Raw genomic sequence first — 27,784 nt, forward strand, 5'->3', positions numbered from 1 at the left:
AACAGAGACCACCCCGCAGAGGAGCAAACACAGACATGCTGGATTGGGTCGTCACTGGATGGGAACAGGGATCCTAAAGTTTCGCACTAGAAGGCAGGCGATGGACAGGAGCAAAGGGGCCTCACCCGGTCAAGGAGTAGGATGCGGCCAGCGCAGGAGCTGGTGGTGAAAAACTGATCTCGCATGTTCAGAAACTGCACAAGCTCTACCACATCCTCGTCCACACTGCCCTTCCGGCTGAGGTCCGCTTTGCTCAAACATTGCGCCTTCCATTTCCTGAACTCCGCGCTGCGATCCATGGGTGAGGGACTCAGGGTCTGCGCTCGGCTCCTTCACGGTAGTCTCGTCTCTCCCTGGGGGCAGCCATATTGAAGCGAGCGGTGGCCGAAAAGGTCCAAACTTCCTCTTCGTTCTTAAGTTGGGAAATTCTAGTGCCTTCGCCTAGGGGTGGAGAGAGGCGCACAGCCTGGGTGGAGCCTGCAAAAGTTGGAGGTGTGGCAGTCCTCATTTCTGTGGAATCTGAAGAAGCCCACGCAGATTTTAATTCCCACTCTAGATTCTGGTAAGTGGTTTTAAAAACTCCTTAGTTGTTTAGACAGCGAATCTCCCCACTGCTCGTCCAAGTGGAACCGAGTTTGATTTTGGCTGCACCCCTTTCCTGCCCTCTGTCTTCCCAGAGAACTAGTGCGTAGAGCTCCAGACCGAAGCCATTTCCCTCCAGGGGCTGCAAGTTCCCATCCATAAATCACGTAGGAAGTTTTGCCTTCTGGTCCTCGGCTCCTAGCCCTGGTCCTGCGTTTAGGCTCTGAGTTTAGGCTACCACACCATGAGGTGTCCGTTGGCACTACCCCTGCCCAGCCTCCGCCCCCCGCACTCCCTGTCCCCCAGCCCCACGCTGCACCCCCCCCCCCCCCCCCCCCCGCCAGTCACCCGCTTGATTTTTCCCTGCAGCCAGTGCCTGGGTTTGGGGATTCCTGCAGCAGCGCCCAGCGGTCTGTCCAGGGCCCCTTCCCACAGCCCAGCTCTCAGCTGTAGGCTGTAGAGGATTTGTCCTAGGTAGGGACCCTTCCCACAGCCCAGCTGTAGGGGATTTCTTCTCCTAGGTAGGGCCCCTTCGCACAGCCCAGCTGTAGGGGATTTGATTTCTTCTTCTAGGTAGGGCCCCTTCCCACAGCCCAGCTGTGGGGGATTTTTTGTCTTGGATTCCCACAATTACAGGTTTCCCGGAGCTTCCTCCAGCTTTGCCATCAGGATTGCAGTCTTTGAGAGAAATGTATAGTTTTATTGACCCTGTGACGCCCACCACCTAGAATAATCTTCAAAAGAAAATTACAAAACACCCTGTTAACACATCTTTGGATGTTTATACTGAGTTTCTAGAGGAGACTCAATGACCAGGGAAGGTGTGTCAATGATTAAACCTAAAGGCTAAAGTTTGGAATGCTTGTCCGTAGCTAATGGAAATTGCTGTGCGAGTCCCACTGAAGCCACTGTGATTACGTGTCTGGTTAGCGCAGCGAGTTCAGCAGCAAATCTCTCCAAGCTCTACTCCTCCAGCATTAGGGAACAGACTGCCCTGTTCCATACGATCATGGAACCTGGAGGAGTCCGGAATTATTAAACTCCTCCCCTCTTCATACCCCGTCCTATCTCAAGTGAACAGAGGTGACCTGATAAGATCACACAGCCAGGAAGAGACTTTCTCTGACCACTTGTAATTCTTGCCTTTTTTACATTTCTGGGTTAATAATAAACCATATGCTTACCTGAGTCATTGTGTATTAGCAGCAGAACAATTTGTAATGATTGATTTTTTTCTAAGTTTTCAGTTTTTAAAATTCTTGCCAGAATTCTTATTTAATTTTACTTTTGCTCTTGTCTCATAATGTTCCTTTGCTCTGGCTTTGTGACTTGATCTGTTCATCCTATGTTAAAATATACTCCTAACATTTTCCCAATTCTTTTAATTTTCGTTTAAATCAAATGGATACAAGCATAGCCAGGAAAAAGATCACTGTTGGAAGAGGGATTTTAGATTTCCTATTTCCTAGATTTGTAAGGCATATTGGCAACCTTTCAGAGGTAAAATTAAACCAAAAATTAAACCAAGGGACTCTAATTTTTAAAAGTTTATATTTGATAAACAGGAAGGCCTATTTGAAGTATAGTTTAATTAAAAAGCGCAAGCAATGGAAAGGCCTGTCCTGTTCACAAGGATCCGATGCTAGGGAGTAATTTTTTTATATACATTTTTAAAAATAGAATCATGTCCTTTGTATTTCTGCTGCATTCCCTGACTTAGTGGGCATTTGAGAAATTTCAAACTCTAAGCAGATGCCTTAGTCATAAAATATGCGATTCTACCTGCAGGTTAGTTTGATTTCACATTTTCTAGCTCAATCTGTCTCACTATCACTATTGTAAAGTTTATTTCTACGAAGTAAAGGGTCTTATATGCCAGCATCTCAAAGGGTGAGATGAAAAGGATGGTAAACAAAAAAATCAGCTAACACCATTTAATTACAGGACTTGGGTTCTAGCTTTGCTTCTGTGTGACCCTGACCAAGTCTCTTAACCTCTTGTGATGTTTTCTCATCCATAAAATGGATGGCGATTTTATTTTTACTTCTGCATAAAATAATAGTTTAAATAACTTCTCTACCTGTTCTGAAAACAGTTAAGTCAATGGAGGTGGAAGACTTATGCTTTTTAGAAGAAATCCGGTATTACAGGATTTTAAGTATTATCCTATTTGCCATCAGTATGCCACGTTATTTTATTCTTTGTGTAATCTCCTTTGACAGGCTTCATCGTTATGAAGCATATGATGATCCCGTGGATAGGTGAGTTCAAAGGCAATGAGTGCAGGTTGGAGCCTGATGAATCAGAATGCTAAAGGCTCAGTGGGAAATAAGATCAACAGAAGCAAAGTAGGATATAGTATGGTCAGGCCATGCCCCATCACTTTCAAGCCGGATAGGATAATGTAGTCAGATAGTACTGGGCAAAGCAGATGAGTCTTCCAAATCCAGTAGGATGAGTCATCTTCCTTTATTTCTTTCTCCCAACTTAGCCAATGCCAAAATGTGGCGGGGGGAAAGATACAGATCCTATTTCAGAGTAATTTTACTTTTATTATTACAACAGTTTTTTTATGGTAATCGTGAGATGTGAGTGAAAGAAATATGTAGGAAGTAGGTAGATATTGAAAATGGAAAAAGCAAGCATCTCATAGGCTGTGTGTGTAGGTGGGAGAGAGAGAGAGAGCACCCAGCTTACAGAAGCTAGGGGCAGGGTGGGGCATTTTCTTCTTGCTCTTTGTGTTCTCTGAGTTTAACACACCGCTTCATGTACAATTAAGGTTCAGAAAAATACACATTGCGTAACAACCAATGTTTAGTATTAATGTTTTGTTTAAGTCATCTTCTAGACCGAATTCTTTGAGAATAAGAGCTTGTTTTGATAACCAGAGTTCTGTAAATATCATTATGTTAAAGATGATTATAGAACTATAGAGTATATTTTTTTTCATAACATTTTAATGACTTCTCTAGTCTGCTGCTTTTGTTTTTTTTTTTTTTTGAGACAGGGTCTCACTCTGTCACCCAGGCTGGAGTGGTGCAGTGGCAGGATCATGGCTCACTGCATCCTGATCTCCTGGGCTCAAGCGATCCTCCCACCTCAGCCTTCTGAGTAGCTGGGACCACTGGTGCTTGCCACCACACCTGGATAATTTTTTTTTTTTTTTTTTTTTTTTTTTTTTTTTTTTTTTTTTGTAGAGATGGCATTTCGCCATGTTGCCCAGGCTGGCCTCGATCTTCTAGGCTCAGGCAATCCTTATGATTCAGAAATTGAAAAGAAGAATAGAGGGGAAAACAATAATGATGTCTACTATATATAAGATCATGTGTTTGCTAAGTTCTGTGCTTGGTGCTTGCCACGTCTCTAGCACGTAACTCTGAGTGGGATCCCAGATTTCAGATGAGGAAACAGCATCAAGAGGTTGACTGCCTTGCCCAAGGCCATGTGGCTCCCACATGATAGAGCTGGGACTCACACCTCGAGCTGCATATTCCAAAACCTGCTCTTTCCGTAACGTCATGTTGAAAAAAAAAAAAAAACAAAACAAAAACAACCTCTATGTTCTTATATCCACCATGGAAAATTCTCATCTGGGCTACCTTTTTCTTTTTTATTTTCTTGATACTTTCACTTTCTTGTCTAAGGAATTCTGAGCTAGAGTGAAGACCTGAATGGAAGTAGAGTGGTGAGATTGCTGAGTAGGACTGGACTGTTTTTTCCCAGCCCTGCCCTCTGACAGATCATCTCCCTGTCAGAGACTGCCAAGCTGTTCTAAAGTGCAGTCTTTATGCCGTCGGCCTGCTTCTGCCTCTGTTTTTCCCCGAGGACCACCCTTCAGGATATGTCATTGCTAAACAACCTTTGGAAATGTCACTTTCTCCTTTGTGCTAGACATTGTTAAATCCTTTTAAGGGTTTTAAAATGGCACAAACTTTTGATTAATTATATCAAGAACTTCCCATCAATAACACTACCAAAATACTTATGATTCCACCCCTTGCCCCAGCTGCTGTATGTGGAAATGTGGAATGACATTTTATAGCCTGTATGGGCTCTGTTCTGAGTAGTCCTGTGTGGAGTTTTGATACAGTAAAAGTCTGAATTCTTTCATATCAGGTCCTGGTTTCTGCAGCTCTTCTTAATGTTTAAACTTCTTGTGGTTGAGGCAGATGTTTTAGGTGGTGGCAGAATCTAACACTATTTGGTTGATTTCAAGAAATTATAACCCACAGATAAAATTATGGGGATATAGTCAAAACCTTTCATTACATCTTTACAGGTACAAAAATTTTTCTAAGATTATATAACTTTCTGTACAAATGTTCTTTGCTTTTTTCTAGGTTATTTGAACTCTGAGTTTTCATTTCATTTGGTATTAACAGTGATAGGACAGAAAGGTTAGCTGTGCCCTTGTAATTTATAAAAGATTGCATATGGTGCACGTTTTTAGTTTTTTGATTTTTTTCCCCTTTTGTTAAAATGAATGAACTACATAAAGCCAAGTGTTTTGACATTGATAAATCTCAAAAACTTAATGCTGAAAGGAAATAGCGAATTGTAGAATTATTTTTCAAATCAGAATTTTCTTTTTCCTTTCAGCACTAAGTTTCTGAGATTTTTATATTCCCTAAACTGTGTAAATAAAGTTTGAAAACGTGCAAAACAATAACACATATTGTTTAATATTACATACTCATGTAGAAGTGGTATTAAATGCTTGAGAATGATGAGTACTAAATTTATGGTTATAGTCACCTCTTGAAAGGGTGGGACGGAAGCAGGTTTGGCTTCAATTATATCTATAATGGTTTAGGTTTTTTAAATGTTAAGATTTGTTAAAGCTGGGTAATATCGTTTGGCTCTGTCCTCACCCAAATCTCATCTTCAATTGTAGCTCCCATAATTCCCACGTGTCATGGGAGGGACCTGGGGGAGGAATTCAATCATGGGTCAGGTCTTTTCTTTTGCATGCTATTCCCATGATAGTAAGTCTCATGAGATCTGATGGGGTTTTTTTTGTTTTGTTTTGTTTTGTTTTTTGAGACAGAGTCTCGCTGTGTTGCCCAGGCTGCAGTGTAGTGGCTGGAGTGTAGTGGCGTGATCTCAGCTCACTGGAAGCTCCACCTGCCGGGTTGACGCCATTCTCCTGCCTCAGCCTCCTGAGTAGCTGGGACTACAGGCGCCTGCCACCATGCCCGGCTAATTTTTTTTTTTTTTTTTTTTTTTTTTTGTATTTTTTAGTAGAGACGGGGTTTCACTGTTAGCCAGGATGGTCTTGGAGATCTGATGGCTTTATAAAGCGGAGTTCCTCTGCACATGCTATCTTGTCTGCCACCATGCAAGTTGTGCCTTTGTTCTCCTTTGCCATGATTGTGAGGTCTCCCCAGCCACGTGAAACTGTGATCCCTTAAACCTCTTTCCTTTATAAATTGTACCCAGTCTCAGGTGTTTCATCATAGCCGTATGAAAGTGAACTAATACAGTAAATAGGTACCATTAGAGTGGGGTACTGCTGTAAAGACACCTGAAAATGTGGAAGCGACTTTGAAACTGGGTAACAATTGGAACAGTTTGGAGGGCTCAGAAGACAGGAAGATTTGGGAAAGTTTGAAACTTCCTGGAGACTTGTTGAATGGCTTTGACCAAAATGCTGATAGTGATATGGACAATAAAGTCCAGGCTGAGGTGGTCTCAGATGGAAATGAGGAACCTGTTGGGAACTGAGCAAAGGTGACTTTTGTTGTGTTTTAGCAAAGAGACTGGTGGCATTTTGCCCCTGCCCTAGACATCTGTGGAGCATTGAACCTAAGATGATTTAGGGTATCTGGCTGAAGAAATTTCTAAGCAGTAAAGCATTCAAGAGGTGACTTGCACATTATTAAAATCATTTAGTTTTATGTATTCACAAAGATATGGTTTGGAATTGGAACTTATGTTTAAAAGGAAAGCAGAGCATAAAATTTCAGAAAATTTGCAGCCTGAAGATGCAATAGAAAAGAAAAACCCATTTTCTGAGGCAAAATTCAAGCCAGCTGCAGAAACTTGCCTAAGTAAGGAGGAGCCAAATGTTAATCATCAAGATAATGGAATGGGGAAAATGTCTCCAGGGCATGTCAGAGACCTTTGCGGCAGTCTCTCTCATCACAGGCCAGAGGCCTAGGAGTTAAAAATGGTTTCCTGGGCCAGGCCCAGGGCCTCCATGCTGTGTGCAGCCTAGGGACTTGGTGCTCTGCATCCCAGCCATGGCTTAAAGGTGCCAACATACAGATCAGGCCATTTCTTCAGAGGTGCAAGCCCCAAGCCTCTGAGGCATTCATGTTGTGTTGGGCCTGCCAGTGCACAAGAGTCAAGAATTGAGGTTTGGGAACTTCCACCTAGATTTCAGAGATTGTGTGGAAATTCCTGAATGTCCAGGCAGAGGTATGCTGCAGGGACGGAGCCCTCATGGAGAACCTACCTCTGCTAGGGCAGTGCAGAAGGGAAATGTGGGCTGGGAGCCCCCACACAGAGTCCCTACTGGGGCACTGCCTGGTGGAGCTGTGAGAAGAAGACCACTGTCCTCCAGACCCCAGAATGGTAGATCCACTGATAGCTTACACTGTGTGCCTGGAAAGGCTGCAGACACTCAATGCCAGCCCATGAAAGCAGCCAGCAGGGAGGCTTACCCTGCAAAGCCACAGGGGAAGAGCTGCCCAAGACCATGGGAACCCACCTGTTTTATCGAAGTGACCTGGATGTGAGACATGGAGTCAAAAGAGTTCATTTTGGAGCTTTAAGATTTGACTGTCTCGCTGGATTTTGGACTTGCATGGGACCTGTAGCCCCTTTGTTTTGGCCAATTTCTCCCATTTGGAATGGCTGTATTTACCCATTTCCTGTACCTTCTTTGTATGTAGGAAGTAACTAACTTGCTTTTGATTTTACAGGCTGATAGGCAGAAGAGAGTTGCCTTGTCTCCAATTAGACTTTGGACTGTGAACCTTTGAGTTTATGCTGAAATGAGTTAAGATTTTGGGAGACTGTTGGGAAGGCATGATTGGTTTTGAAATGTGAGGACATGAGATTTGTGAGGGTCCTGGGGTAGAATGATATGATTTGGCTATGTCCCCACCCAAATCTCATCTTGAATTGTAGCTCCCATAATTCCCATGTGTCATGGGAGGGACCTGGTGGGAGGTAATTGAGTCATGGGGGAAGGGAGTTCCCATGCTGTTCTAGTGACAGTGAATAAGTCTCACAATATCTGATGGTTTTATAAAAGGGAATTCCCCTGCACAAGCTCTCTTGTTTGCCACCATGTAAGACATGCCATTGCTTCTCCTTTGCCTTCCACCATGATTGTGAGACCTCCCTAGCCATGTGGAACTGCAAGTCCATTAAACCTGTTTCCTTTATAAATTATCCAGTCACCAGTATTTCTTCATAGCAGTATGAAAATGAACCAATACACTGGGTGTCAGGTAAATGTTTGGAATGTTTCATAATCTAACAAAAGGAGGTCAGTTTACCTAATGTTAATAAAACTCAACTCATAAAATTTCTAAGGTATTGCAACTCAAGCAAGAAAACCTAAATATGGTATCATGCTATGTCTATCCAGATGTTTTTGTTTGCATGTTTGATTCCTTTGTTGAAGGCACTGAATCCCTACAGGAAGTAGCATGAAGGATTCTGCTTTATAGCTGAGGGATTTGTAAGATGAAAGGTCCTTAAACATGAAATTAGATCAGTGGTAAGCTCATGATTTAAATTGTTATTTGAAAAAATTGTTTGATCTGCTCCCTCCAGGGGGGAAAAACATGGTGATATCCTAGATACAATGTGACAATACATTAATTTTTTTTTCTTCCTTAGTATCTAGATCACCATGGCGACTGGACAGAAGTTGATGAGAGCTGTTAGAGTTTTTGAATTTGGTGGACCAGAAGTCCTGAAATTGCAATCAGATATTGCAGTACCGATTCCAAAAGACCATCAGGTAGAAATAAAATTACTTTATTGAGGCTATAATTATACTGAGTGTGAGTCTCTTGCACATAGTATTCAAAAGAAGCAGACTCACAATTATTTTTAAAAACATTGAATTAGGATGCAATTTACACTATGTATACATATGGACATTGATAAAGTTAACATAAACCTGATAATTAGTGAAGTAGATGTATGAAAAAGAATAACCTCTGGTTATAAGAAAATTTTTGATGTAGGGAATGATCTATGTAGTGCAATAATTGGATTTTTCTGAATGGACACATAAGGAGTTTTGAATAAGTTATTCTATTACAAACATTCATGATTTTTTTTGCATGCTGGGAAAACAATTTTCTTTTGCATTCATGCTTTTTCATGTGTGATTCATGAGAATTTAAGTATATAGTTTAATCATCTCCAATGACTTTAACAATACACTTTTGATTTTAAATTATGTATTTTTATTACTGCACCCTCCATGGCTCCCAAGTCTAATTTTCTTAGCAAGCCTATGAGAGTTTTTACAGTTTGGATATAATCTATCTTTACAAATTTATTTCTCATCACTTCCTCTCCATGTAGAGATACAGTGCTGTAACAACATCAGATTTTGTCCAATTTCCTTAAGACTTCCTTTCATTCCTCTGTCTTTGCACATGCGATTTTTTTTTTTACCCAACCTATCCTTTCTCTCATTCCTAAAGAATTTCTACTTATCTTTTAAACCCTAACTAAATACCACTTCCTTTATAAAGCCTTCCCTTACTTTTGTACCAGAGGTAATCATTCTGTGTTAATTAAGGTAAAATTAGCTCCCACAATTGCTGTAACCTAAAAATTGCAATAGTCCAGCCATGGACAATTATTTCTTATACACTAAATTTAAAAGTTCTCAAATGTGGGTGGGTAGCTGTTCTCCAACAGTGACTTAGGGACTCAGCTTCTTCTTTCATGTGGCTCTGCCACCCAACCCGTCTTCAGGGTCTCCGTGGAAGAAGAAAAGCACGATGTGGCTTGGCTAGGAAGTTTTAATGGGTCAGGTCTGCAAGTGTCTACTGTCACTTTTTCTAACATTCCACTGGCTAGAATTCAGTTACTTGGCTACTCATAACCATGAGGGAGGCGAAGAAGTACCACTCTTTCTGTGTACCCAGGAAAAGGAGAAAATGGGTTTGATGAACACGCAGAGGTCTCTGCCACATATCCCCTTAGATATTTCTTTCACTATTTTCCCCAAAATGTTTTTAATGCGGTACATAAGCCATTCTGTCATACTTATTTATCTTAGCTTGTAAAACTTGGAATGTGAGCTCGTTGAAGGCAAGCACTTATTTGTTTTGCTTTTTTCTCCCATTTTGATAGCTCCCATAATCAGCACAGTCCTAGCATAAAGTTAAATGAATGCCTAAATTCTTTCTGTGAACTAAAATACATTGTCATTGCAGGTTCTAATCAAGGTCCATGCATGTGGTGTCAACCCCGTGGAGACATACATTCGCTCTGGTACTTATAGTAGAAAACCACTCTTACCCTATACTCCTGGCTCTGATGTGGCTGGGGTGATAGAAGCTGTTGGAGATAATGCATCTGCTTTCAAGGTATTGCATTTTTAATTATTTCTATTTTGGCTGAATTTATTTCATAAAAATATTTGAACATAGCTTTCAACTGCATCTTATTTAAGGTTTTAAAAGGCCCCATTACACAATTTCTGCCACTTGGGGGACTCCTCTAGTCAAAAAAGGAATTAAGAAATTAGATTTTATCCAGAGGCCTTATTTGTTTACTACATTGTAGTGAATAGGTGCTGGGTAATTTCTGTATCTTCATGTCCCCACAGAATGAACTGTGATTTTTTTGATTTAATAGAAATATGTAAGGAAAGAAAACACACAAGGAGGTTAGACTATTTCCTAACTCTTGATGATACATAAGCTAACATAATTTTTAATTTCTTTTATAAATGTTGCTTTATAATATAAAGAGAAAGTTAATTCTTTTGAAAAATAAGTAAAACATGAAAAATGCAAGGTCACTATACAGTTTTGGAGCTCTGACTCAGTGAAAATGTTATGCTCAGGATATATATACACACACACACACACACACACACATATATATATGCCAAAAGACATATTCATAGTAAGCTCATGTCCTAGCATCTTTCCTCATAATTCCTTGACCTGCTCAACTTTGGCAGCACCTTACCAAAATTAGGTTGAGACAGAGAAGATTACTGTGCCCCTGTACAGGAAGACTGGCAAATTCATACAGCTTTCCACTCCTCAGCCTGTGGCAACCTGGCTTCTGCCCCCATCGCTCCACTGAAAGGATTCTTGCTAATGTCACTAATGGCCTCTGTATTGCTGAAGTTAATGGGCCCTTTTATGTCATTATCTTTCTTGATTTCTCTGTGACATTTGACACTCTTAGCCACTTAACTTTTTCTTTAAAAAACTTTTTCTGCAGCTTCTGTGACATCATTTTCTTCTGTTCTCCTCTCCCCCTCCTTTCTGGGCCTCCGTTTTCAGGCCTCTCTCTGGATATTCCTTAAATCTTGGTGTTGTCTGGGGCTCTCAGTCTCTATTTAGACCTCTGCTTTCTGTATTCTTTACCTTTTTCATGATCTCCTACACTCTTTTTGTTGCCATTATCACATGTTACATCTTTAGCATAGAATTTTCTGCTAAGCTCTGGATCTGTGCTATCCAAAACAGTAGCCACTAGCTACATGTGGCAATTTAAAATTCAACTTAAATTCATATTGAAAATTCAGTTCCTGAGTCACTCTAGCAACATTTCAAATGCTTAATAGCCTCCTGTGTCCAGTGGCTATCCTGCTGGACAGTGCAGATGTGAACATTTCCATCATTACAGAGAGTTCTGTTGGAGACACTAGACTCACATGGTCAACCTCCAGAAATCTCTTACAAAACATGTCTAAAACTAGCTTATCTTTTCTCACTGCAGATAGCGCCTCTCTTGTGTGATTGTCTTGGTGACTTCTGGGATTTGAGGATTACTCCTCGCTTTCCCTTACTAGAACTGTTTTCTCTCTCCTTTCCATTTCCACTGCCAGTAGTTTAGTTCAGGCTATCTTACCTACTTAACTATACCCCTGACCTGAATTTCTATAATAGATACTTTCTCTTTTCCCTGGAATTCATCCTTACTCTAGAATGAATCACTTTATAGAATTTAATTCTGATTGTTTTACACCTCTGTTTTCATTCTTGCATCCATGTCTTGTAGACTTCAGGGAGACTCTTAAAATTCCTTATTGCTATGAAATAAGACTGTTTCATGCTCTCTCCCATCTGTCTTTCCAGTCTTAACTCCCACTCCTCCTCACAGTGTAGTTTATTCTTCAGTAATGAAGTGTTTGTCCTTCCCTGCACATCCCATGCTCTCTCATCTCTGTGTTTTTGTTCATATTGGTTCTTCTAATTGACAGAATTAAATTGAAACTTACAAACATGGATTCAAAGGATTTTACACTTTAGCTTCAATTTCTTTTCATTTTATCTCCTGAAACAGTTACATACCACACATTAGTCTGCTTACTCATTGGTAATAAATGCTGCTAATTTCGTGGCATTTATTCCTGTCCCTATCGTTTGGCCAACTTTGTTGGTCAACTTTGTTGACTCTTCCCCATTCTAGTTTTCAAAATCTTGTCCTGTTCTTCAAGACTTACCTCAATTGTTAGCTTCTCGATAAAGCTAGTCCTAATTTCCTCTACTTAGAAGTAATTTCTTTCTTTCTCTTGTACCTATCTTCAGTGGCTCATCATGTTTGCCTTGCTTTTTGTAATTATTTCTATCCTTTGCTTTTCTCTCCTCCTAGAGTCTAGGATGCTTGAGGTTAGGGACAGTGGTATTGATGTCCCTCACATAACTTGAAATAATGCTTTCTATGTAGTATATTCGCAGTAAATGTTTGAATTATATTGAAATCAATTCAACATGTTTTTTAGCTGTTAAAACTGGATTAATCTTCATCATATTTGACATTTCTGGGCAACCATATTAAGCAGTGATACTTGTCTTTGACTCTTGGATGGCTTTTGAATCTTTTTTGTCTTTATCCTATCAGATAACATTTCTACATTTTCAGATTTCAATTAAAGTATACTGAGCAATCATTACCTTAATAATTTGCCTATTCTAAGGAATATCTACTTTTTTCTAAGAAGGAGGAGTTAAGGTAGGTGGTTACGGTGGGCAGTCTAATTTTCCCTAATGTGCAAATTACATACTGGCCCAATAATGCCTGGCCTAGGGCATTATTTCACCCTGAGTCCTGCATCTACTTTTTAATAGTGAGGTCCAGCAGACATTTGTTGAGGCTTTACTGTGTTTCTGGTGCCGTGACAAGAAGAAGGCTGTCCTGGGTCATCCTGCTGTCAGGGTCCTAGTATGGTTTTCTGCGTTTGGGTGTTTGCATGAGAAATAACGGCAATGCAGGGGTGAGGAAACTCATGGACGGGATTTAGAGTAGGTGTTTGGTGTGCAGAAGAAACTTCATACCTTATTTGTTTCTTCTCCCTAGCATTTTGGGCAAAAATAACAGTTTATATTGACTGCTATTTACTAGCTGCTTGATCTGAGGAAATTATTGAACTTCTTTGTTCCTCAGTTTCCTCATCTGTGTAGTGGGGATTGCTCTAAAGTAGAGATAATGCATGCCCACCTCACTAGCTGTTGTGAAGATGAAATTAGATAACACTCCAGAGACACTTAATGCAGTGCCTGGTATAGCAAGCTCTTCATGGACTGAGCCATCAACATCATTATGATGCCATTCAAGGAAGTTTATCCTTCTTTTTGTTATATTTTTTCTGTTTTCCTTAGATTTTCTTCCCATTGGTTCCCATTAATAAATATTTTTAAATGTGAAGTATTTTAAAATGATTTATGGCTGGGCATGGTGGCTTACACCTGTAATCCCAGCACTTTGGGAGGCCGAGGTGGGCACATTATGAGGTCAGGAGTTCAAGACCAGCCTGACCAACATGGTGAAACCCCGTCTCTACTAAAAATACAAAAATTAGCCGGGCGTGGTGGTGCACACCTGTAATCCTAGCTACTCAGGAGGCTGAGGCAGGAGAATTGCTTGAACCCGGGAGGCGGAGGTTGCAATGAGCCGAGATCATGCCATTGCACTCCAGCCTGGGTGACAGAGCAAGACTCTGTCTCAAAAAAAAAAAAAAAAACAAAATTATTTATATGAGACCCTATAGAGGACAGTATATAAGTACTCACTTATTTCTTGTTATAAAGGATTATACCTATTTTGACATAATATGTTTAGTCTTCCTGCATTTATTCATTTATCTCTTCCCCTAGAAAGGTGACAGAGTTTTCACTAGCAGCACGATCTCTGGGGGCTATGCAGAGTACGCTCTTGCAGCAGACCACACTGTTTACAAACTACCTGAAAAACTGGACTTTAAACAAGGAGCTGCCATCGGTATTCCATATTTTACTGCTTATCGAGCTCTGATCCACAGGTAATAACACATTCTGTCAATTTTATGGCCAATGCCAAAAGAGGATAGTGTTAACTGCCTGCCTTCTAGCTGTCTGTCCATCCATCTGTTCATCATATTTGGTTACCAGTTACTTACCATTAAACATTTATATAACGGAAACTGTGAATTTGGGGAATTGTGCTAATCACTAGGGATACAAAGAAGAGCAAACACTGTCTTCAAGATGCTCACAGTCTAGTAAGGGAAATGACATAAGAGTGATCATATTTATATATAATGTGGAAAGTACAGTGGTAGAGATGTGCATAGGGATATATAGACTCAGAAGGCATGTGCCTGTGGTGATGAGGTAGGGCTTCCTGGCAAGGTGTAAGACTTAGATTATTTTAAAGCCATGGTTCAAAAATCTTATTATCCATTAGAATCATCTAGGCAGCAATTTAATAGTACACTATTGGGCCCTACCCCAGACCCTCTGGTCAGTTTCCATAGCTGGTGCCTGAGAGTCTATAGTTTAATCCCATCTACTAAGTATTTGAAAAGCATCAGAGGGAATTCACCTCAGGAAGGGTAACTAGAAGGAGAGAGGACATTCTGGACAATGGGAATAGTGTGGGGAAAAACAGTATGGTGTGTGGGAACAGCTATAGAAACTTGATTTTGTTAGAGAGGAGATTTCAAGAGAAAGAGTAGCGAAGAATAAAGTTGGAACAGAGTAATCTCTCAATAAATGTTAGCTGTCATCAAATAGATAGAATTCAGGTTGTAAAAGACAGATTATAGAGCTTATCCATTGCTCTGTAAAGGATTGGAAGTAATGAAATGCTTTATTCAGGAGACTGCTATTGTCATATTTATGTTTTATTGAGATCACTTATCTGCTGTGTGTAGGATGGATTTGAGGATAGGAATGGAGAGATAAGAGCATCTTATAGGAGTCTCCACTAGACAAAATCCTTATGGGCCAGAGCAAGGGTTCTGCTAGAAGAAGTAAGTAGAGAGGAAAGAATAACTATTTAGTGGGGGTCAAATCAGGGGTATTTGGTGATTATTTTCAGGTAGAGAATGAGGAAGAACTTAGAGTAGTCCAGCTTTCTAGCTTGGGTCATGTTTAACTGTGACAAAGAAAAGAAGGAAAAAGTTTCAAAGGGAAGCTGTATTCAGTTTTGGATTTGAAGTTGTGAGAGACACATCCTAATGGAGAAGTTCAGTAGCCTATTGGATAAAAAAGTGGGAAACTTGAAGACTGGAGATACAAATTTGGGGATAGCAGCATGTTAGGTAAGAATTGACAAGGTGAAAAGTGGTTGAAATTCCTCAGGGAGTGAGAACACTGGAGTGAGAATAGAGCCCTTGTGAACATCACCATTTAAGAATGTAGTCAGAGAAAAATGATTGAGTTGTAAGAGACCGAACGGATTCCATGACCAGCAGAATCTAGAGGTCATGGTATTCCTTAAGCATCCAGTGAATGCATGGGCTTTGAAGACAGAACAGCCTGGGTCAATGTCTTCACATAGTACTAGTTGTGTGACCTTGGTTAAGTTACTTAAACATCTCAAGGGCAGTTTACTGATTTGAGAAACATAGATAATGACAGCACCTACCTGCTAGGGTGTGGTAAGAATTACTTGGAGGTAATGTGTATAAAGTTCTTAGTACAGGGCTGGCACAGGGTAAGTGTGCAATCACTGCTGGCAGCCTTAGGAGTGGCAATTGATATTGCTACTAAGGAGGGAGGCCAGCTGTCAAATGCAACAGAGGTCTGTTCAGAAAAAAATGACAGTTGGGCCCAGCAATTAAGAGGTCATTGGTGACATTCGTCAGTTCCTTTTCAATAGAATGGTGGGAAGAGCTTGATTGAGTGGATTGAGGAAGGAAGAGGAAATCAATTTCTTGAATGGAAACTGTTCTTTTAAAAATGGGGGAGACAAGGAAGAGAGAGTAGAAGGTTACTTGAGGAGAGTATGTGGAAAAAACGGATTTTTTTTTTAAGGATAGACAAGACTTGAACATATTTACAGATGGAATAAGATGTGCATAAGGCAAGATGGAAAGGACTTAGGACATAGGTAGAGAGATTGGCTTCCAGTATGGAAAGGACAGCTCATCTGTAAAACCTAGAAGGGGTAAAGATGATATAATTATGGAAACATTTATGGATAGGGAGATGGAGTGTTGAAGGTACTTGTGTGTGATTGCCTCACTTTTCACAATTAAGTAGGAGGCAAAAAGTGATATTTTAAGAATCAGAGCTGAAGTGGCACCAAAATGCGTGGTCATGTGATTTTTTTCTGTACTACTTAGCCATTTGGATGGAGTGTCAAGGAAGCTAGATTTGAACATTAATCCAGGGCTGGAATGCTGGTGGCAAAATTGAATGGTGCAAAAGAAATGAGAGCACAGGGGCTGCGGGGAGAGGAGGATGGGCAATCTATGGAGTCCAGGCTGAGTAGGGACGGAAGGAAGGCCTGGAGCAGCAAGTGGGCAGAAATGGAGCTATTGAGAGTCAGTAATCTCTGCATAGTTGAAGAAAGATTTTGAGAGAATATGGGTTTTCAGAATTAGGATAGATTACTGTCATAATATTGGTTATTGGCATCTGATATTTCTCAGGGAGAATGGTTGCTGGTAGTTAAGCCCTGGGAGAGAGTGGCTATAAGTGGAGGAAAATTCAGGAACTGTGATGCTTGATTTTCTTTCTTGGGAATGCAGTGTCTCCTTGATTGGAGCTGGATTTGGGGTGGGAGAGAAAGCCTATGTGCCAGGTCTTAGTCTTCAGTGACTAGAAGATGGTAAGGGACAGCAGCATGGAAGGCCAGGCTGAGTGCTATGAGCACCAGGGAAGATGACTGTATTAGTCAGGGTTCTCCAGAGAAACAGACAACGGGATGTGTGTCTGTCTGTCTATCTATCAGTCAATCATCTATCTATTTGATCTTCTATTTGATCTGATCTATCATTTATCTCTATATAAATTCCTTAAGAATCAGTCACTCTGTACACACACACACACGCACACAGATTGATTGATTTTAAAGAGTTGGCCCATGAAATTGTGGAGGACTGGTGAGTCTAAAATCTGTTGCAGTGGGCCAGCAGATGGGAGACACAAGGAAGAGGTGCAGTTTAAGTCCATAGAAAGTTTGCTGGCTGAATTTACTCTTGCTCATCGGAGGTCAGTCTTTGAAAACAAAAGCCTTCAACTGATTGGATGAGGCCCACCCACATTCTAGAGGGTCATCTGCTTTACTCAAAATCCAGCTATTCCGTTGTTAATCTCATTCAAAAAAAAAAACAAAAACAAAAAAACACTGTTTTTGTAACAGAGTAATGTTGGAACAAATATTGGGTTCCTTGGCCCAGTCAAGTTGACACATAAAATTAACTGTCACAGCGACTCTGTGCAAGGATTCAGGAGGGGATTTGCCTGCTTTTTCTCCCCTCACCCCAGGCCCCAGGGATTTATGAGAATGTGTCTTTAGTGTTTGAGGGGCATCTTATAAGAATTTTTGAAAAATTTCTTTGGGAGGTATTTCATATCCCATAGTTTAACACTAGTCCTCCTATCCCCTTATGTTTATGTTTTACTTTAACATATTGTCCTCAGTCCCTTCAGCTCTAAGCAAGAGTGTGGGAGAAAGCTTCACTTACTGCTCATTGTTGCCACTTCTCAGCTGTTGGTGCATAGCTGGGAACAGGACTCTGGTTACTGTTCTCTTTCCCAGGTGGAGCATAATGTTCTATAATGTCTCTGCAGTGTGGCCACCCCACATTGTTTGAGGAAGTAAGAGAGCCTTCCTGAGAGTCAGATCTGGATCTCACAGCATCTGCTGGCTTTTGACATTGGCACCGTCCATCTGGAATAGTGAGGCATCCCCTCATGCCTTGCTGCATGTCCCTTCTTTTCAGTACATACTAGAAAAGTAGTCATGTGAACTGGAAGGAAAAAGAAAATGCCATTTCACCAGAGAATCTGGACATTTTAGGGGGATGACATGGGAATCTTTGTGATAGAATTTATTGCATTTCCTACTCTCTGACCTTTGCTAACTCAGCATTGCTCCCTGAAATGAGAGTGCAAGGCTGGTGCAACCTGATGTTCAGAGACATGGAGAAGAAAAATTACTTTCTTTCCTTGGGCAAAAAAAATAGCCACTGTGTTTACTTGGACATTACTCTAGACCACAGAATAAAGACTGAGCTATATAATAAATCTGCTTTGAGGCCCTTTCTGTGGGGATATATGGGAATGAGAGATTCCAGATCCTCCAGGCTCAGCAATTTTACTTCACAACCCACAAGGACTGTAGCCACTCAGAAGTAGCACCACATAGTCATCCCAGTGTCCAGCAGCATAGTGCCTGGAACATAAAGACTCCCAATAAATATTTGTTCAAGGAATAAATGAATTGAAGGCTTTGTTTATTCTGTGGAGCTTAGGGAATATTTGGGGCTGTATGTCAGGTTGCATTTGCTGTTTGTGTAAGTGTTAGCCAGACTAGGGGTAGAAATTCCTTAAGATGATGAAAACACCCGAGATTAATTAGCTTCAAAAAATAAGGTGATGTAACTTATGCTTTCCTTTGCAGTGCCCGTGTGAAAGCTGGAGAAAGTGTTCTGGTTCATGGGGCGAGTGGAGGAGTAAGTTTTTTTTTAATGTATTTTGAAATAAGCTTGGGTTTATGGGTTTCACATCATAGTTCCTTTGGTCATTTTTAAAAGTCAGATTTATAAATAGAGTCAAAGGTGCTTTTTTTCTTTATGTAGTAAAACTTTTGATTTTGGTCTTCTGAAGGTGATGTTTTGTCATTAGTTTAGCATTTCTTGGTTAATAAACTCAACAGAGCACCCCTTCAAAAATATGTTAGATTTTCCACCTGTATTGGGTGTAGACTAAGATAAACTGGCCTTGTTTTTGCCTTCAAGTAGCATATGTTATAAAAATATTTATTTAGAATTTTAAACAGTTCTTTAAGGTTGATATTAATTCCATATTCCCTTAAATAAGGAAACTAAGGCTCATTAAAGCTTACCTCTGTTGCCCCAGACAGCACGGTAAAGCCACACTGTGAATTCTTAGTCCTTTCTATCTCCCTTCTGCTGCTTGCCTGCTGCGCTTTGATGACATCCATGGAGTGCACGTATACAGCCCTGTCCTTAACACCACAACCCATGGCTGAAAATGCTAATGTGGGGGAATGGGGGAGGAGGACTCAGAACTTAAAATAAGCCCTTCAATGAAATCACCCAGTGCAGGGCTGTCAGAAACCTCTTCGAGAAACTAGCTGCCAATCTGCCTCTCAGGAGCTTAGAGGGAAAGGTTAGAGCTCTGCAGTTAGAATTTAACAAGAAATCCACGTGAACTGTATCAGTGGATGCTTGGAAATTTTGGAGATAAGATTTTGCGTTTTAAAAATAAAAGGCCTGGGGCTAGATGCTTACTTTGAGGAGGCTGTTAACCATTTCAGAGCACTGTGTATTCTGGAGAGTGGATTGAAAGAAGTAACCTATTAAATGGCACATTGTCCCCTGAATAATGAGTGGTATCCTGAAAATGTGAATTTACCTTTAAAAGTGCCCAGGTAATTTCAGTCCTTTTTGTCTCTCTGTTTCTTTAGGTAGATGAATCACGAGGTTTCACACCTAGCTTCCTACACTTCAAATAGATCAATTCTAAAGGATTTCACAGATCAAACAATTTATTAAAAAACACTAGGATTGTCTTTATGGGGCTTGAGACAATACGACAGATATACCTTGTCCAAAACTCCCATTGTTTAACTTCACTGAAGAGGCTATTTTTGGGTTAAATTAAATTTAACCTTAAATAACTAAAGGGTCTGTCAAACACATACATTTATTTAAATTATCCTGGCTTTCAGAGAGCTAACTTAGTGCTCTGTGCAGAAGGGAAAGATTTCAGTAGGAAGGGGAGAGAAGAGTTTAAAGAAAATCTCTTTATTTTCCCTTTACCCTCTTGTAAAAAGCCCAGTTGCTTCACCATGATTTTTTTTTTTTTTAAGGTAAAATCCACACTGTTCTCTGAGCTGGCTGAGTTTGTTAAATCCTCAGCTGGCAGGGATAGGCTGGCGACCTGGTGTGTGAAGTGCTTCTGATCCTCCCTGTCCTATCAGAGGGAAACAGTACTGGGTTTTGCCTTGCTTCTGTTTGTACTTTCTGTCCTCATTTAATTCGAATTACTTTGGGATTATGTTGTGTGTTTAAAATGGTGTGGAATTTATGAACACAGCTATTATCCAGATATGTTGGTGGGGAGTGCCCTGTTTTAGTGTTAGCAAAATAAGTAGAAGAAAAATAGTTGACACATAATCTGGTGCATAATCTGTTGAAGGAGTATTGCTGGTATAATTGTTGACAAGAATAGAATAAACAGTGCCTTTTTAAAAGAGCTATTGAGTGCCCTTTTAAAGCAGTTAGAACACAAGGAGATGTAGTTACGTTAGCTTTTTAAAGTGTGGTTTTATTAGAGGTCTTTTATTTAAATTTGAAAATTAAAATAGAAAATCAATTGTGCCCACCCCATAGTGGATTGTGTTTTATCTAATTGGAGGTCTCTCTCCTCCGTCAGACAGTGAGTTTCATGTATTTGTTTGTTTCAGTTAAACAAATTCCTGCCATAACCTGGCTGAGTCCAGCCTCGTTATTCCCATGTGCCATACGATCTTTAAGGTCCATTTCAGGCCTGGAAGTCTGTTACAACTTTAATCTGTTTCTATCATTATTTTTCATCTTAATTCTTTTCTTGCCGAACCTGGTCCTCCCTGTAAATCACTGGTTATGAGTAGCGGGTGATTTTGCATCATTTCTCCTTCCGCTCTGGGACATTTGGCAATGTCTGAAGACATATTTGGTTGTCACAACTTGGGGAAGGGGTTCTGGCATCTAGAGAGTAGATATCCTTCAATACATGGGATAGTCTCCCACAGCAAATAATTATCCGGCCCAAAATGTCAATAGTGCAAAGTTTGGGAAACTCTGCTCTAAATATATGTGACACTTATTTGTACCATCATTTGTCATCTAATCAGATATATTTCCTAGTATTGTTATTTAAGTAATTGCTCTTTTGTCTATATTCTTAAATTACTTTGATTTCTCTTTTATACTAAGCACATTTATCTGGTATTCTAGTGATTTCTTACGATCCCAGCATTTTGGGAGGCTGGGATTTTGCCAGGTTGCCCAGGCTGGTATCGAATTCCTGACCCCAGGTGATCCACTCACCTCAGCCTCCCAAAGTGCTGGGATTACAGGCATGAGCCACCATGTTCCACCTAATCCTTTGGCTTTAAATACCAGCCGTAAGATAATGAATCTCTAATATATATCTCCAGTTGAACCCTTTTGAGTCCATACTCATATTCAACCGATTGCTGAACATCTTCGCCTGTAAGTAGATGAGCACTGTGCAGCTCAGCATGTTCCAAGTGATTCTTTTATTTTTATTTTTTAGAGACAGGGTCTTGCTCCGTTGCCCAGACTGGAGTGCGGTGGCATGATCACTGCAATCCCAAACTCCTCAAATTCCTGGGCCCAAGTGATCCTCCTGCCTCAGCCTCCCACATAGCTGGGATTACAGGCGTGCGCCACCACACTTGGCAAAGTGAAATCTGGAGATTTTCACAAACTTAGTGTTCTCCAGTCTTCTCACTCTACCCAGTTAATCTGGCCAAAGACGTAGGAGACAGCCTGTATTTTTCTCTTTTCCTCATCTCCTGCATTCAATCTGTGAGGAAGTCCCATTAGCTTACCTCTCAACTATATCTGAATTTGTTTATTTTTTCCAGTGCCACCACCTTTGTTCAAGCCAGCTTCATCTCTTATCTAGACGGTTCTAACAGCTACAAACTGATCTTCCTCCTCCCATTTTCCTCGCCGCCTTCTTTGTGCCTCACATGTAATTGAAGCAACCTTTTTAAAGCCTGAGTCAACCAGATCATTTCCTGGCTTAAGCTCTCCAGTGGTTCTGCACAGGTTTTAATATACTCGGAAGCCTCTACCCTCACCCCTCAGATTCTGTGTGACTTGGCCTTTCTGGCCTCATCTTCGACCCTTTCGTACATGCCCCTCCCTGAGCCACACTGCCCCTGTTTCTGTTCTTTGACCCCAACTGCATTCCCACCTCGCCAGGTTAGCCATGGCCATTCACTATGCCCACAGCATCCTCCACGTGGCTGACCGGATGTTCTCGTGGCTTGTTCCTCACTTTTTTCAGGTCTCATTTTTTCAGAGTGGCTCTTCCTGATGACCTAAATAGCCCCTATTCCTATCTCTTTAACCCAACAGCCAGTCTTATTTTTTCTTAGCACTTTTATTTCCTGAATTTATTTTATTCATTCATATGACTATTATCTTCCTCCACCCTTACAATGTAAGTTTCTTTCTTACATTAAGTACCATGTCTAGCACATCGTAAACACTCTATAAACATTCGCCATATGGATGAATTAGTTAATTTGCCCATATACCTGTCTCTTCTACTTAAATGGTAGAGGCCTTACATTTGTTATTTAGAATTTCGTATGCACAAAGAAGTCAGAGAGCATGTTCTGTACATCTTTAAACCCTGCAAACATCTTGATGCAGTGGTTAAAAACTCAAGTTCTGCAGTCAGACTGGTCTAGCTCCTGTTTCCGTCTCTGCATATGACTTGGCCAAATTACTTATAATTTGAAGCTTCAACTTTCTTATCTGTAGAATAGGGACAGTAATAGTATCTACTTTATAGGGTCATTGTGAGGATAGAATAAAACAATATGTAGAAATTATTTAGTATGGTTCCTGGAATATTTTAAATGCTCAATTAAAGTTAGCTATTTTTCTTATTTCTTCATTTACACTCTTAAGTTCCTTAAAGTTAGGGTGGGTCCTATAGGAATCTTAAGTTCATTGTATGTATTTAAGTGTTTACAGGAATGTAGAGAATATATAACTCTTGGGTTATATTTGTTTTTCAGGTTGGATTAGCAGCATGCCAAATTGCTAGAGTTTATGGCTTAAAGGTTTTGGGCACTGCTGGTACTGAGGAAGGACAAAAGATTGTTTTGCAAAATGGAGCCCATGAAGTGTTCAATCACAGAGAAGTGAATTATATTGATAAAATTAAGGTAAAATTTTCCACTGTTTTACAAAAGTCAAACGTCGTTCCTTGGAGACTTGCGTGGTTTTTTAATACGTTTTAAACCAACTACTCCTTTAAAGCTGTTTGCTTCCTTTTTTCAGTGCGATGAATTTTTATGCGTGTTTTAAAACTTTAATTTATTTAAAAAACAGAGATGTCTAAGTTTTAAACTTTTACTATCATTTTTGTATTATGTGTATTAAATAGAATATAGCTTCTCTAGAATCTTATAGCTATAAAAATTGATTTTTTAATGCAAATAACATTCTAAGTAAAGCTGCAGCTTTGTATTTGCAGCTGTGAGGTATTCTTAATATAATTTCTACTGATGTGAATTCTCCATGGAAGGTGAGATATCTGTAAATTACAAACTGGATCTGTGTGGCCCAGGGAATAAAGTTCATTTGTTAGCTGGATGCTTTGGAGGAATAATCACTACTGCATCCAAAATGGTGAGGTGGCATTTAGTTAGCTGCTGCATTTAACAGAATTCAAGCAGATTCTGAAGTTCTTCACTTGTACTATATTAGCAATTTGCTAAACGCTTATTGCTTTGCTAATCCTCAACCACTTCCTCATGTTAGGGAGATTAGAATTTCCCAAATATTGAGTACTGTGTAAACTAGATCATTACAAATGAAGGAAAAAATAAGAGTGAGAGTTTATTACCTTTTTTGCAATCATCTTGCCAAAAAGCTGAACAAAAGCACTCCTTTGTTATACGTCTGGGGAACCTAAGATCTAGCACTGCTGATACCATTATCCAAGAATATTCACAAAGATGAAAAATGGCCCGTTATTTTAAGAGAATGGTTTTTGTTCAGCAATAATCTAATTTTAAGACCATGAGGTCTTGGGAGCTTCCACTGACTCCTTCTGCTTAAGTCTCTCCCATTCTCAAAAACATTCTCTTAACCTTTATCTTACCCCCCTTTCTCTCCTCCTCTTTCCCACAAAACTTCTTGAAAAAGTAGTATTTATTGCTTTTACTTCCTTACCTTCCACCACTTCTCCCTGCAGTTTTGCTTATAGCCCAAGTATTTATACTGCTTCCCAGAGGTCACTGAGAAGCTCCTAATTAGCAGTCTGCTGGTCTTCTTTCAGTCTTCATCTTGTTTGATTTTTCAGGAGCATATGACCCTGACCGCATTTCTTTGAAACAGGTTCTCTTCTTACTTTCCTGACTTTTCACTTTCAATCTCCGTCCTCTTCATATTATTTAATATTAATATTCCTTAGGTTGTTTTCGCTTGGTCTCTCATCTTCCCTGGTGCTAGACTTTCGTCCTGATCAGTCTCATATACTCTTGTGGCTCCCTTACTACCCATATACTGTTGATTTCCAAAACTGTCTTTGGCCTGAGTTCACTTCCTTCATGCCATCAACCCGCTAGACATTGCTACTCATCTGGTCACCCAGGACAGAAACCGTCATTTTGTTTGTTTTTCCTGTCTTTTAATTATCATTCTCCCTCCCACCCAGCAAGTTGGTTACCTCATTTTATCAGTTTCATCTCTGACATGCCTTTCAAATGTATTTCCTTATCTCTATTCCACTGACCACCATAACTTAGTTTAGGCCTTAGTTTCTCCAGCCTTGACTGTTACTCATAACTGAGCTAATATCCCCTTTTATCTATGCTGTCATCTCCCTCTTAAAAAAGATCTCCAGAAATAACTAAAATGGAAGCTTTATGAGGAGAGGAGTTTTGTCTCTCTGTTCCCTACTGCACTTGCACATGCAGTAATGAACCCCTGTAAGAAAAAAACAAAACAAAACACTACCAAAAAACCCCCACACAATCCAAATCCTTTAATATGGCATTCACTGTATTTTCACTATCTGTCCCAACTTACGGTCTCCTCTCTCCTACCTCTTCCTCTCCCTGCCACTCCCCCTTACCTGATTACGTACTTCAGTTCCGCTTTTATTTCAATCCTTGTGTTCTCAGTCCCCTCCATCTTTGCTTTTCTGTTTCTTTGGTCCAGACTGACTCAGCCTCAGGTCTAGCTTCCCCTTACTCATCTTCCTTTCTTTTGGCTTGGGAAACTCCTGTTCATCCCTCAGGACCCAGTTCATCGTCTCTGTGGAACTTTATCTGACCATGGCAGGCAATCAAACCTTAACCTTTTTTCTCTGTATTCTATGATTTATTTCTGCTAATGTGTTACTTAGCCCATTACATTATAGCTATAATTGTAGTATTTCCCATCTTTCTCACTACTTTTGTTTTGAGCTCCCTATGTTTGTCTTTGTATTCCTGGTACCTAGTGCAATCCCGGGCACAGGGATTCATTTGTGTGTGTGTGTTAAAATAAAATGAATATAATGTAGATGTGTGTAGCTTTTTGTAAGAGCTAGCATCCAACATCCAAGAGCCCAAAAGAGTTAGTGCGTCAAACAGATGATAAACCATTTAGAACAAAACCAAATGCACTAAAACAACAAAAATCATGCAAAACCGAACAGCTAATGATATCTTCTTTTGCTTTTTGTTTATTAATAAAAATGGGAGCCCCCTGGGGGTTTGGGGCTTTTGATTTATTGTTTCTTTATGAAAGTTTATTTTACAGATAGAAAATTTTCAGCCAAGTATTTTATACTCAAGTTGAGTCTAGCACCTGAAAATTCCAGACAAACTTTATTTCACTACAGCAGTGTATTTAGTACAAATTTTTATCAGTTTAGATGTTCTGGCTGGTACCTTGGAATTACATCATGATTATATAATTAGATTATTTAAAATTTTGCATTATTAGTCTCAAAGATGTAGCATTTATATATCATTTGAAACATATTTCTATAATATCTTGTACAGATAGCTATTTTACAGTTTTTCACTTGCTATCTTACTCTACATTTCTCTTTTATTATATAGAAATATGTTGGTGAGAAAGGAATTGATGTAATTATTGAAATGTTAGCTAATGTAAATCTTAGTAAAGACTTGAGTCTTCTGTCACATGGAGGACGAGTGATAGTAAGTATTCCTTTTCTTTTTTTTACCACTTTAATGTTTTACCACAATTTAACACTATTTTACAGTAATCTTTAACTGTAGAATTGCTGTTTTTCATGTTAGGTTGTTGGCAGCAGAGGTACTATTGAAATAAACCCACGGGACACCATGGCAAAGGAGTCGAGTATAATTGGAGTTACTCTCTTTTCCTCAACCAAGGTAGGAAAAGAAGTACTTCTGATTTTGGTAACTTAAACATTGGTACAGTTTGCCTACTCAGGCAAGCTGAAAGTTTGAATAGATGTTAAACTTAATTATATGACTAGTGGGAATTGGTAAGGATTAGTCACCAGAAGGACAACTAGGGTGACAGTATAATTTATATCCAGGTAAGCATACCTTTTGAGATAGAAATGTGATACTAGTAATAATTTCAGGACAATAGGTATTTTGTACACTAACACTGTCTCAGGCAGATGGGATTTATGGTTACCCTGTAGATAACTACTTTTTCTATAGTTCTGGACAAGTTGACAAAAGTCACACATTTGTAAGAGACTCTTCATGGTATGACACTTAGATTCTGAAGTGTTTTTAATGCTTCTGAAAATTAAATCATATGGTTCACTACAAAAAGAAATTTGTTTTTCCTTTTCTTAGGAGGAATTTCAGCAATATGCAGCAGCCCTTCAAGCTGGAATGGAAATTGGCTGGTTGAAACCTGTGATAGGTTCTCAATATCCATTGGAGAAGGTGGCCGAGGCTCATGAAAATATCATTCATGGTAGTGGGGCTACTGGAAAAATGATTCTTCTCTTATGATGGTTAATTCTTTCATGGATTTCCTATGTAATTAGAGGTACTGTATTTCCCCTAGTTGTACTTACCCTATCTTTTCTTTAATTAACATTCGATTCCATGAGCTTCTTATGTGAAAAAATAAGATTTTTCTTTAGAGAGCAGAAGCAGAAGAGTAAAATTCATTGTATAGCTAGCAATATTTTTTTATGCCATCAGTCTCAAATCAAAGAGTCATCATAGTAGGAAATAGCATGTTAGTTGTCATTTGGCATGAGGGTGCATTCCAGTAATTCTTAATTGATATTTGATTAATTCCATACCTTTGATTAGAACATGCTAGTTCAAAATAAGACTGCTCAGTTTCCAAGGGTTTTCAAGCCTACTTACCTTTATAAAGGTTCTCTAGTCTCTGATTAGCCACGACTGTATTGGACTTTGAACATTTTCTGAACTAAAAACCTCTATTCTAAATCTCATTTGGATGTGTAAGTCTTTTGTAAAGGCAAGAATAAATAATGTCCAGGACAATTTATTAGTTTTCTCAGTATTTTCCCAAATATTAGAATATTTACTTAATTATTGGTTGGCTGCCAATGACCCCATATGTTCTGTGAGAATAGGAGCTTTATCTTTGATATAATACATAGTCTCCAAATAGGTAATACTTCGCAATTGATTAGATTTTCAGAGTAGATTTAGAGTTATCTGTTTTTCTGGTGAGGGTCAAATATTTTTGTTGAAGTAATTAAGCTCACAAATTTGATAAATTAAGAATTATCTGCATTTGTCTCATAACATAATAATGTGTAATAAAGTCTATAGAAAATTAAAA

General features: G+C 39.6%; 2 protein-coding genes across 8 annotated transcripts in view; one reads left to right on the forward strand and one right to left on the reverse strand.

The window, feature by feature from the left end:
• Positions 1-406, reverse strand: part of TYW3 (tRNA-yW synthesizing protein 3 homolog) — a 28,179-nt gene extending 27,773 nt beyond the window's left edge. For 3 of the 4 annotated variants that reach the window (XM_055367005.2, XM_055366948.2, XM_055366986.2), the window contains exon 1: positions 126-299. In XM_055367005.2, coding sequence (XP_055222980.2) covers positions 126-299 — 174 coding nt within the window. Of the gene's footprint in view, positions 1-125 lie in introns of all 4 variants that reach the window. The other variant, XM_004025988.5, reaches the window with a different exon arrangement.
• Positions 139-27,784, forward strand: CRYZ (crystallin zeta). 4 transcript variants are annotated; one of them, XM_019019874.4, is made up of 10 exons: positions 429-562; positions 2,805-2,843; positions 8,437-8,560; positions 9,999-10,151; positions 13,902-14,065; positions 18,640-18,691; positions 23,029-23,178; positions 26,071-26,172; positions 26,275-26,370; positions 26,812-27,784. In XM_019019874.4, the coding sequence occupies exons 3-10, from the start codon at positions 8,450-8,452 to the stop codon at positions 26,971-26,973; spliced, it is 990 nt and encodes a 329-aa protein (XP_018875419.1). In that variant the 5' UTR covers positions 429-562; positions 2,805-2,843; positions 8,437-8,449; the 3' UTR covers positions 26,974-27,784. The 4 variants fall into 4 exon arrangements, with proteins under 4 accessions (XP_018875417.1, XP_018875421.1, XP_018875419.1 ...); XM_019019872.4 differs by lacking the exon at positions 2,805-2,843 and having other exon boundaries at positions 139-562; XM_055366857.2 differs by lacking the exon at positions 26,071-26,172 and having other exon boundaries at positions 474-562.

This window comes from Gorilla gorilla, chromosome 1 (assembly GCF_029281585.2).
Source record: "Gorilla gorilla gorilla isolate KB3781 chromosome 1, NHGRI_mGorGor1-v2.1_pri, whole genome shotgun sequence".
NCBI lineage: Eukaryota > Metazoa > Chordata > Mammalia > Primates > Hominidae > Gorilla > Gorilla gorilla.